The following is an 18,271-nucleotide window of genomic DNA, read 5'->3' as shown; positions in this document are numbered from 1 at the left end:
ACAGTCAAAAGGCTTTGGAACAAGGAGCAGAAGTCCTCTTGCCCTGGCTCTAGCTGGGCAGGGCTGAACTCCTGGCATCTCAGACCGGGGCTGTGGGGTGACAGAGGGCAGCACTCCTGAAGTCCATCAAGAGCAGCTCCACAGACATCTCCCGAGCCTGCTGTCCTGGGGTGAATCTGCCGGCAGCTCCAGCCCCTCCTCCCTCCCTCCACTTCTAGGTCAGGTGGGAACTCTGGGGCCGAGGTGGGCTCAGAGAAGGGCTCCGGGAGCCCAGGCTGGGAGACTGGGCATCTAAGTCCCCAGCTCCACCTGCTTTCCTCACAGGGAGGTCAGAGAAAGGGCTCTTCCCTAACAGAGGAATCACAGTGAGGTCACAGCTTTGAGGGGTGACAGTTGTGGCACAGCGTGAGTACAGCCAGATAGAATAGACCAGGGTCCTTTGCTCTGTGATTGTCAACAAGCCTCGTCCTTCTCAGGCCATTAGCACTTTCTTAGAAGGAGGCAGAGGAGTGATAGCATCTTCCGAGCACGGGTGGTCACCACAGAGGGGTGGCTCTCCCAATTCTGGATTCCCAGACTCCTTTGTTCCCCCTCTCCTACTCAGTCTCTCTAGAAGGATAGGAGAGAAGTCATGCTGGCTGAGGGCTGAGGGCTCCTCGTAGGGCTGGGGGGTGCAAAGCCCATCCTTTATGAAGTTTCCTGGTTAATTAATTAGTGAGTGACCCCCTGTGCTCCCAGCCAACATGCCACCCCTCTCACCTTTGGCTGTTGAGGTCAATCTTCTTCCCCAGGCGTGCCTGCCTTAACTCCCCCTGCTGGTAGCAAATCAGCCTCTGGGTGTGTGGTGTGGAGGGCAGAGCCCATCTGTACTCACAGGTAAGTGGTCAGGCAGGAGACTTGCTGGCACAGAGCAGAATAATCAATGGCAGAAAGGCAAGGGCTAAATCAGGGGGAGAAAGAGAGAAGGGGAGGGAGAGAGATAAATGAGAAGTACCTGCCAATGCGTGACAGAAGGATGAGGAAGTGCACAAAACCATAGGTAGTTCAGACTCCTGGATTCAGTTCCCGGCTCTATCCCCAAATTGCTGAATGACTTCAGACCGTGTTCTCTGGGCCTTGTTTCCCATTTGTGTCATGGCTGTTGGGTTAGGTGATATGTTAAAATCGTTGCCAATTGCTGATGCCAAGATAAGAAGATGAACTCTGATCGTGTCTTGTTCATAAAACTCTGAATGCCCTCCCTGCATGGTGCTCAACTACCTGCCCGGCATAGAGTAGATACAACAGGCAAGATTTGTATATCAATTATTAAAGAGAAATGAATGAGAAGTTGGCAGAGGAAAGGAGAGGATAGAAGGAAGCCCTTGGAATAGAAAGGCCTCATCTTTGGCTAAAACTGGTTGAAGAGAAGGCTATTCAGGAGAAGAATCTGAGCTGACCAGCAAGGGACCAAAGTCAAGGAGTTGGATAGATATTCCCAGGACTGGGAGTGCTGGGGGGCCAGCGATGATTTCCCCTTTTTCCCACTGCCCGTGTCCCCGTCTGATAAGGCAAATGGATACTTTCAGCAAGAGTGAGAGGAAGGGGGAAGTTGTTGGCATTTGTGTGTTGACTCCTGTGTGGCTGGAAGAATCCATGGAGGTCTCTACGTCTCTCTAGGTCTCTACGCATTTTTGAGCGTAGGGGTCTGGGTCTGGGTCTTTGTGTGTATATGGCAGGTATGTCTTTGGATGTATCTGTGTATGCGTCTATACCTCTGTGTAAATGACTGTTAGTGGGTGTCCATGTGTGCCCATGTGTGCCTATTGCTGTCCTGGTGGGTGTGAGTGTGTCTCTGGCATGTCCGTGTGACTCGATTTATCAGGATATGTCTGCATCTTTGTGCAGGCTCGTATCCCTGTGTACTTCTATGTCTTGGGGCATCTGAGTGTTTGCTGCAAAGGTGACCTTTTCCGTAAGCTGCCTGGGGGACAGCGTTTCTGGTTCTAGAGCCTAAGATTCTCTGCCTCATTTTGTGACCTTAAATAAGTCACTCCTATTCATTTCAAAGAGACACCTGTCATGCCTGGGCCTTAGGAAGGGGCTCGGAGTCAAAACCTGCAGCTCAGCATCCAGGGAAACCAGTCCTGTGCCCGGATTTCTGGGGGAGCCAACATAAATTCAGTCAGTTTATCTCCCGTCACCAAAGTGTTTCGAGGCTGGGGGAGATGGAGAGGAAATTGACATTTTTTAAGTACCTACTATTTGCTAAGTGAATGTATATGCCTCAAAGAGGTTAAGTAACATCTCTGAGGTTTCTCTTGTAATTTCCATTGTACATGCTATTCCCTCTTTCTAGAACTCCTTTCTACTCTTGTCTGTCCAGTGAATGTCTTGTCCTTCAAGCTGGCCCTTTTCAAATGCCACCTCCTCTGAGGAGCCTTCTCTGACTGCCAGGAGAGTTAAGACAAAGCCCTGTGTGATGGGGCGCCTGGGTGCCTCAGTCAGTTAAGTGTCCGACTTTGGCTCAGGTCATGATCTCATGGTTTGTCAGTTTGAGCCCCACGTCGGGCTCTGTGCTGACAGCTCAGAGATTGGAGCCTGCTTCCGATTCTGTGTTCCTCCCTCTGTTCCTCCCCACCCTCACATTCTGTGTGTCTCTCTCTCTAAAAGATTAAAAAAAAAAAAAAAAAAAGACAAAGCTCTGTGTCAGGTCTGAGGCCAGATAGGAACAGATAAGTAAATATTTGCCCTCAGAAAGTCCATCATCTTGTGGAGAAGATGAGCATTACAGCAGAAGTCACAACACCAGCAAATAAGGGCTAAGTTCCAAAGGAGGGTTACCAGACAGAGAGAGGCATTCAAGAGAGGGCTGGAGGAGTCAGGAAAGAAGGTGGGGCTTCTTGGAGGGGGTGGAGCCAGAGTTGGGTATTGGGAAAGGGTAGGAAGAGCATTTCAGGTAAGGAGCAGTGTACAGGAAAAGCCTGTGAGAAACGTGTGAACAAGAGATGGTGAGGAGGCCAGCCTGGCTAGGGTGGGGGGACAGGGAAGCATGTGGAAGCAGTTGGAGCTGAGACCACCGGAGAACCAAGTTGGAAAGTTCTGGCTGCCAGGCTGAGCCATTTGCACTGTACCTGATGGGCAATGGGAGACCAGCAGGGCAGTAAACTGAGTAGAGAGAGCATGGCTCAAAAATCTCCAGGCCCCTTTTAGTTCTAGCTTTCTCTCTCTTTAAGGCTGCTGTCCTAGCCCACAGGAAACACGCTGAAGTCTCTGGGTGAAGATGGATGAGAATGCATCTGTCCTCAAGATCGGGGACCTCTGGCCAGGAGGGAAACCAGCCCACAGACGGTGCAGACAGTGTTGAGGCCTGGCATGCTGCCCTTCAGGTGAGAGAACCCAACATTCCTCTGCTGTCTCCCTGCCTTGGGTCCTATCTTCCACTCCTCCCCACTCCACTGTGCCTCACAGGGGTAGGGAGGACAAAGCCATGTGTCAGCTCTCCCCCCCACCCCCAAAATACCTTTCTCTGCCTTCACATTCTCTCTGCCTGCCTGAAACGCCCTTCCCACTTCCAGGTCTCTATCTGGTGAGCTCCTACTGATTCTTCCAACCCCAGTTCAAACTTCACCTCTTCTTCGGAAGCTTCCCCGAATCAGACAAGCACAGGAAATTACTCCTACTACTTTGTCATACAGTTAGTGTAGTGCTTATTGTTGTGCATGGCTGGAGGTCAAGGACCGTAGCTGACCTGCCTTTATAATCCTAGAGACCAACATAAAGCCTGATCCAAAGCAGGCGCTCAACAGATAGGTGTGAAGTGGACAGTTGAGCTGTTGCAGTGCCCCCAGAGAACCCCACACAACCCAACCCCAGAAAGACCACTGAGTCCAATTCCAGTTAAAAAACACATTGGCAAAACAGAGGTTGACCATAATGGAAAAGGACCTGGAAATTAGGTCCTCTAGGAAAGAATCTAAGGCACCAGGTGTGTTTGGATTGGAGAGAAGAACACCTCATAGACTTTTTTTTAACACTGTGTGAAAAGCTTCAGAGAAGGGAGATTAGGTGTTTAACCTTCAGTGGCCAAAACTGTGACCACTTGTACAAGTTACAGGGAAGCAGGTTTCAGCTGAGATTAAGAAAAACATCTTTAAATAACTACAGGCTCCCAGCAGTGGACTGGATTGCCTCTAGTAGCCTCGGGGAACAGGGAGAAGGCATCAGAAGCTGAGGGAAAGGGAACCAACATCTGCTAAGCAACCATTTCCTGCTACGTGCTTATATATACATTACCCATTTAATCATGGCATCAACCACGCAGAGAGGAATCATCAGTATTTCCATTCTATAGATGAGAAGAGTAGAGATGGAATGAATATGGGTCTACGTTTACAAAGTCAATCAGGATTAAAACCCAGGTGGCTCTGACTGCAAAGCCAGTGGCTTTTCCTCTATATCATGTAGTGCCCACCTGGAGGTGGGGGAAGGTCAGGGGCTCTGCGGGGGAGAATCCTGTACCTCAAAAGAGGACGAATCGGAGAGGTACCAAGGTCCTGGCTGTTCAACACTTCAGCTCTGTTCTGGGGATAGGCGTGGAGTTGGCATAAGCAGATGACTCCCTGCGATAGCCAATGAGTGACAGTGATAGAAAAGCAGAAAAATGAAAAAATAGGCTACATCTGGGACTTCTCCTGAAATGCGACAAGAGCAGACACTGCAGTTTGCACATCATCTCCTCTCTTCCACCTTCCCTTGCCTCTTTTTTCTCTCATTGCTCTTTAAAAAGCTTCATTCAACAAATACCGATTGAGTGAGTTTTGTGTATAGATCACTTGGCAAGACAGGGAATAAGCACAGCTCCTTCTTGCAAGGAGCATCTGAGCTAAGAACTGACTCGGTCCACTCTCTGGGATCTCACCAAAGCCTGGCCCCCTTTCCTGACAAAGCAGGGATAGGCTAGGCTAGGAATAGAACATTTACAGAAACTTTGCATCAGTGGGAAAAAATGTGTTTTAAGGAAGAGATTGAGTGGGTGACAAAATGAGTGCTTTGTTTCAGAGATAATTGAAATCACTTGGCTTACTGAGAAACTTTGAAGTTTTCAGGCAGCTGAGGTCAGAGCAAAGACAAGACTTGCCCCAGTGTCATAGTGGATGTTACCTTCTTCATTCCATGCGCCCTCTGCCAACAATCCCACACAATCTCTTCCCCCTGTCTGGATGCCTCCCCCTCCGACACCATAGCACGTCTGCTGGATAAAACCGTATTCATTCTCCAAGACCCAGTTCAAATCCCATCTCTTCTTTATATTCTTGCCAAACTCCTCCAGTAGAATAATTTACTCCCACGTGGTTCATAAAATTAGTAAAGGAGGGAACACTGCAAGCTGCTCTAGGTCAAACTGTGGGCAAAAGCTAAGCTTCACCCTGTTCCCCACAGGCCCCAGCACAGGAGTCAGCCAACTATGTCTTACAGGCCAAATCTGCCCTTCTGCCTGTTTATAATAAAGTTTTATTGGAACAAAGCCAAGGCTGTTCATTTACATGCTATCAATGGCTGTTTTCACGCTTCAATGGCAGAGCTGAATACTTGTAAGAGACCCTATGGCCCACAGGCCTAAAATACTCTGTGATCCTTGACAGAAAAGTTTAATGATTCCTGAGTTAGCACATAATACGTGGTGAATAAACAAATGGCAAATGCCATAAGGGGTTTTATGAAGAAACTTCAACTGGTTTTCAGATGGCCTGGGTCCCAATTCTGCCTCAACTGCTTGTTTGACTATGCAAATAATAGTAGATAAATAGATGGGTGGCGGGGAGGTGGGTAGATAGGCAAGAGTTTTGGGTGCTGGGTGCTGCGCTAAGTATTTTACACTTATTACCCACTTTATCTTCACAACTCCATGGGTAGCGATTAGTATTTTCTTCAATGAAAGAAGAAGAAATGGAGGTTTAGAGCCGTCATAGCACCTGAGCGGTAGAGCCAGATCTCAAACTCAGGTCTGTTCTACTCCAAGCTCGAAACTGCCCGCTACCTTAGGACACCCTACTGGGATTCAGATACTGAGTTTCTTCATGAAATGAGGATTACTGGGTGGGCAGTGTGGTTTCCAAGCCTTTTTAGCAAGCGTAAATTTAAAAATAGGATACGGAACCCGCGCATGCAGAAGCCTACCGAAAGGTGCCAGAACTTAGGCCTGCTCCTCATCTGCCCCCTCTGCGCCCCCGCCTCTCTGGCCGCTCCATGGCCCTGGCCAACCTCACGACGGCCCCAGAATTCCTCCTCCTCGGCCTGGTGGATGGAACAGACATCCACCCGCTGCTCTTCCTGCTCTTCCTCGGCGTCTACCTGCTCAATGCCCTGGGCAACCTGGCCATGGTGGTGGTGGTGAGGTCGGATGGGGCCCTCCGCTCCCCCATGTACTATTTCCTGGGTCACCTGAGCCTCGTGGACGTCTGCTTTACCACTGTCACCGTCCCCAGACTGCTGGCCGGCTTGCTCCACCCGCGCCAGGCCGTGTCCTTCCAGGGATGTTTTTCCCAGATGTACTTCTTCGTGGCTCTGGGCATCACCGAGAGCTACCTGCTGGCAGCCATGTCCTACGACCGCGCGGTGGCCGTCTGCCGCCCCCTGCACTACTGCGCGGTCATGACGCCCCGGCGCTGCGCCGCGCTGGTGACCACGTCCTGGGCCGTGGCCCACCTGCACTCGCTGCTGCACACGCTGCTCATCTCGGCGCTCTCCTACCCGTGCCCCGCCCCTGTGCGCCACTTCTTCTGTGACATGACGGTGATGCTGAGCTTGGCGACCTCGGACACGGCGACCGCGGAGGCTGCCATCTTCTCCGAGGGCCTGGCCGTGGTGCTCACCCCGCTGCTCCTCGTGTCGCTGTCTTACGCGCGCATCCTCGTCGCGGTGCTGGGAGTGCGGGCGGCCGGGGGCCGGCGCCGCGCCTTCGCCACCTGCGGGGCCCACCTGGTGGTGGTGTCGCTTTTCTTCGGCTCTGTCCTCTCCGTCTATTTCCGGCCGTCCTCCGCCTACTCAGCCCGCTATGACCGCCTGGCCAGCGTGGTCTATGCTGTGCTCACACCGACCTTGAACCCTTTCATCTACAGCCTTCGCAACAAGGAGGTCAAGGGCGCCCTGAAAAGGGGGCTCAGATGGAGGGCTGCACCCCAAGAGGTGTGAGGGCACGTCCTGGTTCACTGGCATTTCAATGATAAGAACGATTACAAAAGAACACGCCCCTCTTTTTCTAGCTTCCCAAAGCACTAGCAATATTGGTCCTGTAGCATCTTATTTCTGGTTAAATTAAAAATTAGATCCGAAACAAAGGTGACAATGTGTTTATTTTACAGGGATGGGTACATAGCAATAAGCTAAATTCATTTCTGCCTTGGCTGAATGTTTGAAATAGAAGCTACTTGTAAATTTTGGAAAAATGAAAGGGAACAAGCAGGGGACCAAGGAAAGAGCCTTGAGGCTTCTGTAGAGAAAGGGGGAAGAGTGTGATATGGCAGCAATCTAGTGGATGGAGAGGAAAGCCGAGAAGCAGTGCAGATGCAAGAGTTTTTAAGGAGGTTTTTTTTGGCGGGGGTGGGGGAGGGGGTGGGGGGAGAGGGCGCTGCAGCGTAGACCACATTCTTTTCAGACTCCTTTTCTGGAAACTTCAGGAAAGACCTACTTTTTATTTTAAGTATTCAAAAAATTATTTTTAAGTTCTATTCCCTAGACAATATGTGCATCATTTTCATGGCAGGAGTTCAAAAATACAGATGAAGATACAATTCTCCTTGACTATCACTCAATCCAACCTCCACCCCCATCCCAGTAACCAGTTCAATACCTCCCCTGCCTTTCTCTCCCTGCTTTTGACACATAGGTCGTCTCACTCTCTACATATTATTCTGTAATTTCCCTTGTCATGCAACAATAGTCTAGGAGATCTTTTCTTATCACAATACATGGAACTTTTTCACTTTTAGCTTCATGGTATAGAACACTATACTGTGATAGTCCAGAATTTAACCATTCTCTTATTGATGGTTATGCTTTCCCAATGTTTCACTATTACAATGATGTAATGATATCCTTGTCATAAAAATAATAAAAGATAACATTTAGTGAGGACTTATGTGCCAGGCACTGTCCTAAGCGCTCTACATGTATGTCTGCCTTAAATCTCACAAGATTCCAGGAGGAAGATATTATTCTCATTGCACAAGAGAGGAAACAGGCCTAGAGAAACCAAGTGGGCTTCCCAAAGCTGTAAGACTAAGCAGTTTATTTTCTTCAATAATTTGTAGTTGACTTTTTTCATAATATTGAGCATATTTTAGCAATATATAAGTTCCTAAAATATAATTGTGCCTGTATTTTCAATTTCCTTTATTTCAATAGTATTCTCGTGATTTTAAGATTGCCTCTTTAACTGTTAATTTTGCTTCTTTTTCACTCCCAGAGTTCCTTATTTGTATCTTTTCTATTTTGTTGCCTTATTTTACGTGCCATTTTATCTGTTCTTATTCATATTACCAAAGAACCAACATTTAGTTATTATTATTCTATTGCTTCTTGGTTTTCAACTCCATCAAGCTTTTACTTTCATACTGATGAATTCCTTCCTCCTGGTTTCTCTGTGTTGATTTTGTTAAAGCTTTTCCAGATTCTTGAGGCTTGTGTATCCTCTCGACTTCAGGAGGGGTGTCTCTGCTAAGGTCCACTGTTGCTGGACCTCGACTACACTCAGCATGGATAATACATGTCTTTTCTTTTGAGAAGGGAGTTGATGCCCTTCTTAGGGCTTACTGTTTCTGCTGACTGATTCTGTTAGACGCAGCAACGTCTTCCATCTGGTTCTGGGCTCTGACTTTAGCTGCCGCTACACGGCATTATCCTGATAGCCTCTGGAGACACACTAGCTCTCAACTCCGGCAGGGCTCCAACAGGGTACGTAAGAACTTTTCAGATCTTCATGGCCCAACATGGTTGCAAAGATTCATGTTTATGTGCATGCGCATGTTGTGTGGGATTTCAGACACGCTTCCCTAGACCAGCGCTGTCATGATATGGCCGTGTAGTGGTGGGCTTTTCTGCAAAGTGCCTTCTCCCAGAGTACCACCAAACAAGGAGGGAAAGTTCACTGTGGCCTCCAATATCCAAAACTATGTGAAGATTTTACTATACCCCCATTTGGTTATTGAAGGACAAAGAGCAGGGCCTCACACTAATATCTGGGCTCTCCTTAGAATCACTATTATTTCACATTATTCTTTTTTTCCCCCTTCTTTTAAAATTTATTTATTTAAATTCAAGTTAGTTAACATACTGTGTAGTATTGGTTTCAGGAGTAGAACCCGGTGATTCATCACTTCCATACAACACCCAGCGCTCATCCCAACTAGTGCCCTCCTTAATGCTCATCACCCATTAGCCCATCCCCCCACCAACTTCCCCTCCAGCAACCCTCAGCTTGTTCTCTGTATTTAAGAGTCTCTTATGGTTTGCCTCCCTCTCTGTTTTTATCCTATTTTCCCTTCCCTTCCCCTATGTTCATCTGTTGTGTTTCTTAAATTCCACATATGAGTAAAATCATATATTTGTCTTTCTCTGACTGACTTATTTCAGTTAGCATAATACACTCTAGTTCCATACATGTTGTTGCAAATGGCAAGATTTCATTCTTTTTTGATTGCCAAGCAGTATTCCATGACATGTATGTATGTGTGTATATATATATGTATATACATATATACACACATACATACATATATACACACATACATACATGTATACACACACACACATATACACACACACATCTTCTTTATACATTAGAAAAAAGAAATAACAGAACTAAGTATTTGAAAGAAATATGCATACTTACCAATACTGATGTTAACTTTGTGTATCTTCAGTACCCAAGATAGGTAACTGAAATCCTTATTAGAAAACAATAACAGAATTTAGTAAGGTGGAATATTTTTTAAATGATATACAAGACAATCAGTAACTCTTTTATGTACAAAAAAATTACTTGTCTAAAAACACAATAGTGACCCCCTCCAACATTTTTTTTTCAATGTAAAATACCTAGGACTAAATGTAGAAAGTAATATGTAATAATATACTAAGTCAAGACACCTACAAAATTCAACTAAGAAATGAAAACCTGGAATAAATAGAAAGGTATTCATTATTTATAGTTTGTAAGACAACTGTACAAATAGCCAACTCTAATTCACAAATCAGTGTAATAATTCAGTGTAACTCAAGTTAATTTCCCAACAGATTTTTTAAATTGTAATTTAATAAAATAGATCTAAAGTATATCTGAAAGGATAAATGTGTCAGGAAAGTATTGGAAGAGAAGAATATAGAAGAGGGCTTGTCACACAAGGTACCTAAAATGTACTGTTATACATAGTATGGCATCAATATAATAAGTCCAGAAATGAATAATAATAATAATAATAATAATATAATAAGCCCAGGAAGTATATGTGAGCACTTAAGACATTGTAAAGGTAGTTTTTTATACCTGTGAAGGTGGAGACAACTCACTTGCTGAGGAAGGGGAAAAAAGAAAAAGGACAGTTGGCCTTAAACAAAATTTTGGGTGGATCAAGCATAGAGATGTGGAAACTAACACTGTACAAAAGCTAGAAAAAAGAATGAGATAATAATAATAATTTGGGGATAGAAAAGCCATTTCCAAGCATGTGGAAGAAAAAAATCATGAAGTAAAAATCAACTTATTTGTCTACTTTGAAGTTTATGATCTTAGTAAGGGAAAAACTCATCACTACCAAGTTCAAAAGATGAATAACAGACTGAGGGAAATGTTGCCTACAAGATAGATAATGTGATCGTAAGAAAAAAGAAAATCGACTCAAGGCTAAGGACATGCACAAGGAAAAGTAGCTAATCAATATAAAGAAATGTTTGAGCTCACTGATACATACAAAGATTCAATTTAAAAATAGTAAAATATCATATTTTGATGGATATTTTGAGAACAAAAAATCCAGAGTTGGGAACATGTAAAGAACCAGTCACTCTCATTCACTTTTGGAAGGAGTTTACCTTAGCAGAATTCCTGGGAGGCAATTTGACAACTTCTACCCAATTATAACCTGTTCATATCCTTTGATCTAGTACACCCATTTCTAAGAATGTGTCCTTAGAAACACAGCATAAGTCCACAAGGAAACGTATGGATGAGGAAATAAAATTGAAGTATTGTTCAAAATCATAAAAAACTGAAAACAACCCAAGTGTTTACCAAGAAGATTATTTAAATAAATTATAGTAAATGCATCCATTCAACAAGCACTGTATAGATTCTAAGATCATTATATGTCTTTATATGAAATGATGAATTCAAAATATATTTTATATAACAACCTGAGAAAATGGTGTGTATAATTTAATGCTATCATATGTAATGTTAGTCTACACAGAAATTATCTATGTACATAAAATATTCCCCAACTTCTAACTGCTTTTATGGGGGAGGGCAGAATTTGGGGGAACCTTCCATTCCACTTTATTATTTATTTCTTTGTTGTTTGGATAATTTTCCAGTGAGAATGTATTCTTTTTGTAGTCAATAAAAATTTTTGAAGAAGAAAGGAAGTCAAAGTTGGCATTATTAGGAAGACTTCTTTTTTTTTTTTTTTTTTAATTTTTTTTTCAACGTTTATTTATTTTTGGGACAGAGAGAGACAGAGCATGAACGGGGGAGGGGCAGAGAGAGAGGGAGACACAGAATCGGAAACAGGCTCCAGGCTCTGAGCCATCAGCCCAGAGCCCGACGCGGGGCTCGAACTCACGGACCGCGAGATCGTGACCTGGCTGAAGTCAGACGCTTAACCGACTGCGCCACCCAGGCGCCCCAAGGAAGACTTCTTTTAAAAGGTGAGATTTTTTTTAAGGCACACTTTAATTTCAAGAAACATATGAAAATGTATTCAAATCAAATCAGCTATTATTGTCCATCTAGCAAGTACAAGGCACTGAAGTAGTCATTGAAGAGATAAGAGAGCACCTGTCTTCAAGACACTGAAAATATACTTGAAAAGAAGTAAACAAAGAAAGCATCGCATAATTTCAGTGTAATATTTCAGAAGAAAAAAATCTACCTGGGGGTCATAAATAGATTCTAACCCTCTGTCACTATTTGTGCTACTTTAGGCTATGTATGGGCCACCATTTTACTGTCTATAAATTAAACAATTCGTAAGAGAATCATATGGCTCATTCCATACAATATGATTTTAATTCAAAAGAGAAATTTTCATCCAAAATATAGATATTATCAAAAGAAGCAGTCTGTCATTAACTGACAAGTGATTGGTAAATCAAAGGAAAAAAAAATTTCGAGTATGATCATTAAAGTGGTGAATCAACCAACACCTGAAGTGAAAATTAAAAACTAAATAAATAGGTAAGCAATGGAATAAATGATGATCCTTGGAGAGTAAAAAATTACAAAAGCAGTACATAATAAACTGGAAGACATTCTTCATGAAATAAACATGTTTGGCAGAAGCAAAGCACTGAAGGGGCTGAGAAATTTGGATTTATTTATTAGAGAATTAGGAACTACTGTACTTTCTCTGAGTGCAGTAAACACTAGCGTTAGAGTGATATTTATTCAAATTTGAATAATAATTGCCAAGTGTCCACTACATGTCAGTCCTTGTGCTACATCACCCCCCAGATTCTGTGGTAAACCCAGGATGTGAGATGGACCCACCCGTAGTGACAATGAGAAAACCCCCTGGGCTGCATTAGCTTGGTGCTTACTAGACTTTACAGAATACTACTCATTGTCAATATTATGCCTACTGTTTGAAAACATACATTAGTCTTTAGAGTCCCTGTCCCAGAGAAAGCTGAATCGTCCATTTGGAACATACTCTTCCTAAGGCTCCCTTTATGTCCCGATTCCTCAGGCTGTAGATGAAGGGATTCAGCATGGGGGTGACCACAGTGTACATCACGGCCATGACAGTCTCCTTAACAGTAGAGTTGTTGTCTGAAGGGCACAAGTAGAGGCCAATGATTGTCCCGTAGAAGAGAGACACCACGGAGAGGTGGGAGCCACAGGTGGAGAAGGCCTTGCGGATGCCCCTGGCAGAAGGGACCCTGAGGATGGAGGACACAATCCGTGCATAGGATAAAAAGATCAACAGGAATGGAACAATAATGACAAGCCCTCCCAAAATAAATATCACCATTTCATTTATATGAATGTCAGAGCAGGCCAACTTTAGCAGAGCTGACATGTCACAGAAAAAGTGAGGAATCACATTATCAGCACAGAAGGACAGCCGAGCCATGAGTAGCGTGTGCAATAAAGAGATAAAAGTGGTTAGCACCCAGGACAGCACCACCAGGGAGAGACAGAGCTTGGGGCTCATGATGGTGGTGTAGTGCAGGGGAAAGCAAATGGCCACATAGCGGTCATAGGCCATGGCCACCAGGAGGAAGCTCTCCAGGTCTGCAAAAAGCAAGAAGAAGTACATCTGGGCAAGGCAGCCGGCATAGGGGACGGACGGGACCTGGCTCTGCATGTTCTGCAGCAGTTTGGGCATTGTGACAGAGGAGAAGCAGAGGTCAGAGAAGGACAAGTTACTGAGAAACAAATACATGGGCGTGTGGAGGCGGGAGTCCAGGCGAATGAGGATGATGATGAGCAGGTTCCCCAGGATGGTGGTAACATACACGAGCAGGAACAGGGCATAGAACTGGTCCCGCAGCTCTGGCTCAATAGGCAGACCCAGGAGGAGGAACTCTGAGATGACACTTTGGTTTCCCATTTTCATGTTGCTTTTGTTCTACCTTTGTAAAATTAAAAATAATTTGCATGACAGCGTGAATAGGTATGTGTATATACACACATATATACACACTTCAGAATTTTCAAAAAGAAATCTTAATTTTTTTAAATTAAATACCCACAAGTCATAAGGGTTAAGTTCAGTACTTCTTTCACTAGGATGAAAGTATAATATGTATTAACTCAATTCATTCTTCACAGAGCCCTATGAGATAGGTACTATTTTCTTCAGTTTTTACATTTAAAAAGTTGATATTTATACTCAGTAGGTAACTTGTCCAAGGTCCCACACCTATTGAACAACAGATCTGGGATTGCAGCCAACAGTCTAACTTTGGAGCTTGACTTTTAGTGGGGAGTGCTTCCAGAACTGGTTACACTTTGCAGGTTAGCAGGTATTACTGAGACAAAGTCCTACAGATGGCAGCACAGACAGGATGAGTTCTGAGAGTAAAGCATTATGGGGGAGGAAATGTTTTTTATTCACACATCTGATAATTAAAGAGAGATGCCTACAGTCAGCTTCAGAATATCCATAAATACAACCATTTTCTCTTGGTCAGAGGACACAGCAAGAGGGTCAGTTCCTCTCTGTGGTAGAGGTGCACAAAAGCACCGGGAACCACAAAACTTGTGGTGTAAATCAACCAGTTCAAGGAGTGGGAAATTAAAGGGTCCTTGAACTCTCTCAATTTGTGAATATCTCAAAAAACATGGATAGAATAATTTTTGACCTATTAATCTTAGAATGTTTTGTTTCCTCGCTCTTCACTTTCACTTCTTCCCATTCAATAGATAGTTAGCTCTATGCTCCTTGCCTCAGGATACAGACATGGCAGGAAAGCAGAAATGGTTCACAAGTTTTCCTGGCTTTTATTTCCAAAAGCCTGAGCTCCAGAATGAAGCCAGAATTTACTGGTAAAGAAAAAAAAATGTCTGGACTAGAATTGGGAGGTGAAGTGAAGCTTCCTCCCAGCAAACCAGAAAGAGATCTCCTTGAGCTAGGGGTGGGAGGTGCAGGCAGAGGAAGGGTGGGAGAATGATCAGTGGGTCACAAGAACAGAGATGGCAGACCTGGCAATGCCACCAGGAAGGCAGGAAGGTCAGATATAATCACTGATTCAGAGGAGAGAGAACTTTAAAAAAGTACCGTATGTAATTTGTTGCCAATAAATCTGATGATTTAAATGAAATGGTTAACTTCAGGGATGCCTGGGTGGCCCAGCTGGTTGGGCATCTGACTTCGGCTCAGGTCATGATCTCACAGCTCACAAGTTCAAGCCCCTCGTTGGGCTCTGTGCTGACAGGTTGGATTCTGCATCTCCCTCTCTCTGCCCCCACCCCCTACCTCACTCTGCTGTCTCTCTCTCTCTCTCTCTCTCTCTCTCTCTCTCAAAAATAAATAAACATTAAAAAGTTTTAAATAATAACTAACTTCGGAGAGGAAAAAACAAGTATATGACCAATATTTACCCAAGAAATGAGAGGTGACCAATGTGGGCTTCCCCTCTTGTTTCTGTGGATCCCTCAAAGCCAATGGGGTGGCATTCATTTTTTTCCCCCCAGCCAGGCAATTAGAGCCCCAGTCTTCTAAATAAGGAGTTATGAGCTCAAATATCACCAGGGCTGCTTAACAGGATGTAGCCTCCAGAGCCCACCCACCATGAGGGCCAGGACTGTGTCTACCTTGATCACTGTGAGATCAAGTTTTCTACTTGTAGATTTGATGGTAGTTGATGGTATCACCACATTTGTTTATTCTAGCAACTGCATGAAGGACACTAAAGTACCACAAATTCTTGTAGAACTTATGGTCCAAAAAGAGAAGTTGTAGAGACCACATTTTTTCAAGGTAGTGCAGTAAGATGACAAATTAATAACAAACATGTGATATACTTGGATATTAAGGCTCTACTAAATGATTTTTACATCAAAGAACAAAGTAACACTGCTCTATTGAGAAGGAACACAGTACACACAGAGTCATCATGGAAAAAGAAAAATCTATGCCTCATTTTTACGAATAAACTAGGAAAAAATAAAGTATTAAGCTGAAAAGGATAGAAAAAAGAATGGCAAAAATTCAAATACAAAGGATTAAGAAATTTATAAACTTGGGGCGCCTGGGTGGCACAGTCGGTTAAGCGTCCGACTTCAGCCAGGTCACGATCTCGCGGTCCGTGAGTTCGAGCCCCGCGTCGGGCTCTGGGCTGATGGCTCAGAGCCTGGAGCCTGTTTCCGATTCTGTGTCTCCCTCTCTCTCTGCCCCTCCCCCGTTCATGCTCTGTCTCTCTCTGTCCCAAAAAAAATAAATAAACATTGAAAAAAAAATTTTTAAAAAAAAGAAATTTATAAACTTAAAAGCGTATATTAGCAAAATGGAAAACATAAAAGCAGTAAAATGATAAAATAATTTGAGAGCTTTGTTTTCAAAAGGTCAACAAAATAGACAAACTGGCCAGTTAAAAAATAAGTATAGAAGATTAGGAATAAAAAAAAGGATACAGTTACAGAGACAAATTTTTAAGTTTTCCTAAATTGTCTGAAATAAATGTGAAAATCTGGATGAGACATTTGCTAAACAAAAACAAGTTGAAAAATTGGCTCAATAATAAATATACATGATATCTGAAGAGACCATTAAAATGAACAGTCAAGAAGTCGAAAAAATCAAAGGCCAACAAATATGAAACAAACTGAAAAAAATAAGTATCTATAATAAATTTCTTTAAGCCAACAATAAGCATATAAAAAGATGCCCCACATTATTATTCAAATTAAGATCATAAGATACTACTACACACCCACTGGAATGGCTAAAATAAAAAAATTGACAATATCAAATTTTAGTGATTAATATTCTCATATATCCCAGATAAGGATATAAAATAGTAAAACCACTTAGCAAACTGTTTGCAGTTCTTAAAGGTTAACATTCACTCACCCTATAGTCCAGAAAATTCATTCCTGAATTATCCAAAACAAATGAAAACAAATGTCCTCAAAAGCATGTTTAATAGAATTTTCCAAAGAAGCTCAAGTCATAAGAGCTAAAACTGAGAAACCCAGTGTCCAGGAGAATAGATAAAAAAAAAAACTGTGGCATATTCATTTTAATGGTGTACTATATAGCAATGAAAAAGAATGAACTATAATGATTCAAAAAACAGAATGGATAAATATCAAAAATATTACGTTGAATAAAAAAATCCAGACTCAAAAAAATGTGGGTTGATTCCATTCATACGAAGTTCATGAGCTAGCAAATCTAATCTATGATGATAGAAATAAGAATAGCGGTTACCTCTGGACATGCATGGGTACTAACTAGGAGAGGGCATAGGAAAACTTCTGGGATAATAGAAATGTTCTGTATCTAGATCAGTGCAGTAGTTACATGGGTGTAAAATTCAGCAAACTGTACACAGAGATTTGTGCACTACATGTAAATTATATTGCAATTAAAAAAAATCGTTGGGCCAGGAAGCTTTTTGGATTTTTCAAACTCTCAAGGAACGATAATCCCCAGGCTCTACATAAAGCATTCCAGAACCTAAAATTAAATAGAAAGCTACATAATTTACTGAAACAGAGGGGGGGAAAAGACATGAAAATAGAATTATAGAACAATTCCACCTATAGAAATGGATATGAAAAGCCTAAAACACTAATAATTCCAAATTTTCATATTTGAAAAAAGCTAATATGTTTAATTTAAAAAAATTAGTATTAATGAACCACAGCCAAAAGGCAATTGAAAAATATCAATACCAATTCCTGATCAAAGCTCAGAATAAAATAAGAGATTACTTCCTCAATATAATGTGCTAGGATCTGCCAAAGTTGGATTGTGTCCCCTCTCCAGATGTGAGCATACTTTCATTCTCTAGATCACAGTGAAATGGAAATCATAGGACTCCATCAAGAGATTTAATCCTATCAAAAGATTTTGTTCTCCTTTAGTTCCCCATTAACTGTAATGCCAGGTCTCAACCACACTGCTCCCAGCAAGGCTTCTTCAACTGTTCAAATACTTTCAGGGCCTCAGAACTCAACAGTGGGTTGCTTGCCCTACGTTTACCATCAAGTTCTGCTGGCAACACTGGGTGACTGCTGGCATCGGCAGACTGTTCTCATATCTTCAACAGCTTTACTCGGAGTGGACCATGAGGACATCAAACACACTCTCATCTTGCCCTGTTCCAGACACTGATGGGACAATATAGGAAGCAAGTACTGTGTTATTTTTAAACCAAAGGGACTCTGAACAGATTTACAATCTCTGCATATTCTCCTACTTCATTGCAAATATGAAGCCTGTTTTTTTTTTTTTTTTTTTTTTTTTGTAGGACACTTAAAGACACCAGTGCCCTTGCTTAAGAAAAAATAGTTGGTCAGTTTTGACTAATTTAAGAAGAAACACAACCATTAAGTAGGGTG

The 18,271-nt window shown here is 42.9% G+C and overlaps 2 protein-coding genes and 1 long non-coding RNA gene across 3 annotated transcripts; 2 read left to right on the top strand and 1 right to left on the bottom strand.

Moving 5' to 3' along the window:
• Positions 1 to 445: 445 nt before the first annotated feature.
• Positions 446 to 4,043, top strand: LOC125151929 (uncharacterized). The gene is made up of 3 exons (XR_007146986.1): positions 446 to 876; positions 3,216 to 3,368; positions 3,558 to 4,043. It is a non-coding gene; the product is annotated as an uncharacterized LOC125151929 (long non-coding RNA).
• A 2,185-nt stretch (positions 4,044 to 6,228) lies between these two features.
• On the top strand, positions 6,229 to 7,173 carry LOC125151928 (olfactory receptor 1L6). The gene has a single exon (XM_047833472.1). The coding sequence runs from the start codon at positions 6,229 to 6,231 to the stop codon at positions 7,171 to 7,173; it is 945 nt and encodes a 314-aa protein (XP_047689428.1).
• Positions 7,174 to 12,860: 5,687 nt separating this feature from the next.
• Positions 12,861 to 13,823, bottom strand: LOC125151606 (olfactory receptor-like protein DTMT). Its single transcript, XM_047832864.1, has one exon. It carries the CDS (start codon positions 13,815 to 13,817, stop codon positions 12,861 to 12,863), a length of 957 nt encoding a protein of 318 aa, XP_047688820.1. The 5' UTR covers positions 13,818 to 13,823.
• Positions 13,824 to 18,271: the final 4,448 nt, after the last annotated feature.

Source organism: Prionailurus viverrinus, chromosome E1, assembly GCF_022837055.1.
Source record: "Prionailurus viverrinus isolate Anna chromosome E1, UM_Priviv_1.0, whole genome shotgun sequence".
Classification (NCBI taxonomy): domain Eukaryota; kingdom Metazoa; phylum Chordata; class Mammalia; order Carnivora; family Felidae; genus Prionailurus; species Prionailurus viverrinus.
The sequence above is the reverse complement of the archived record's forward strand: the minus strand, read 5'-3'. Positions and strand labels throughout refer to the sequence as shown.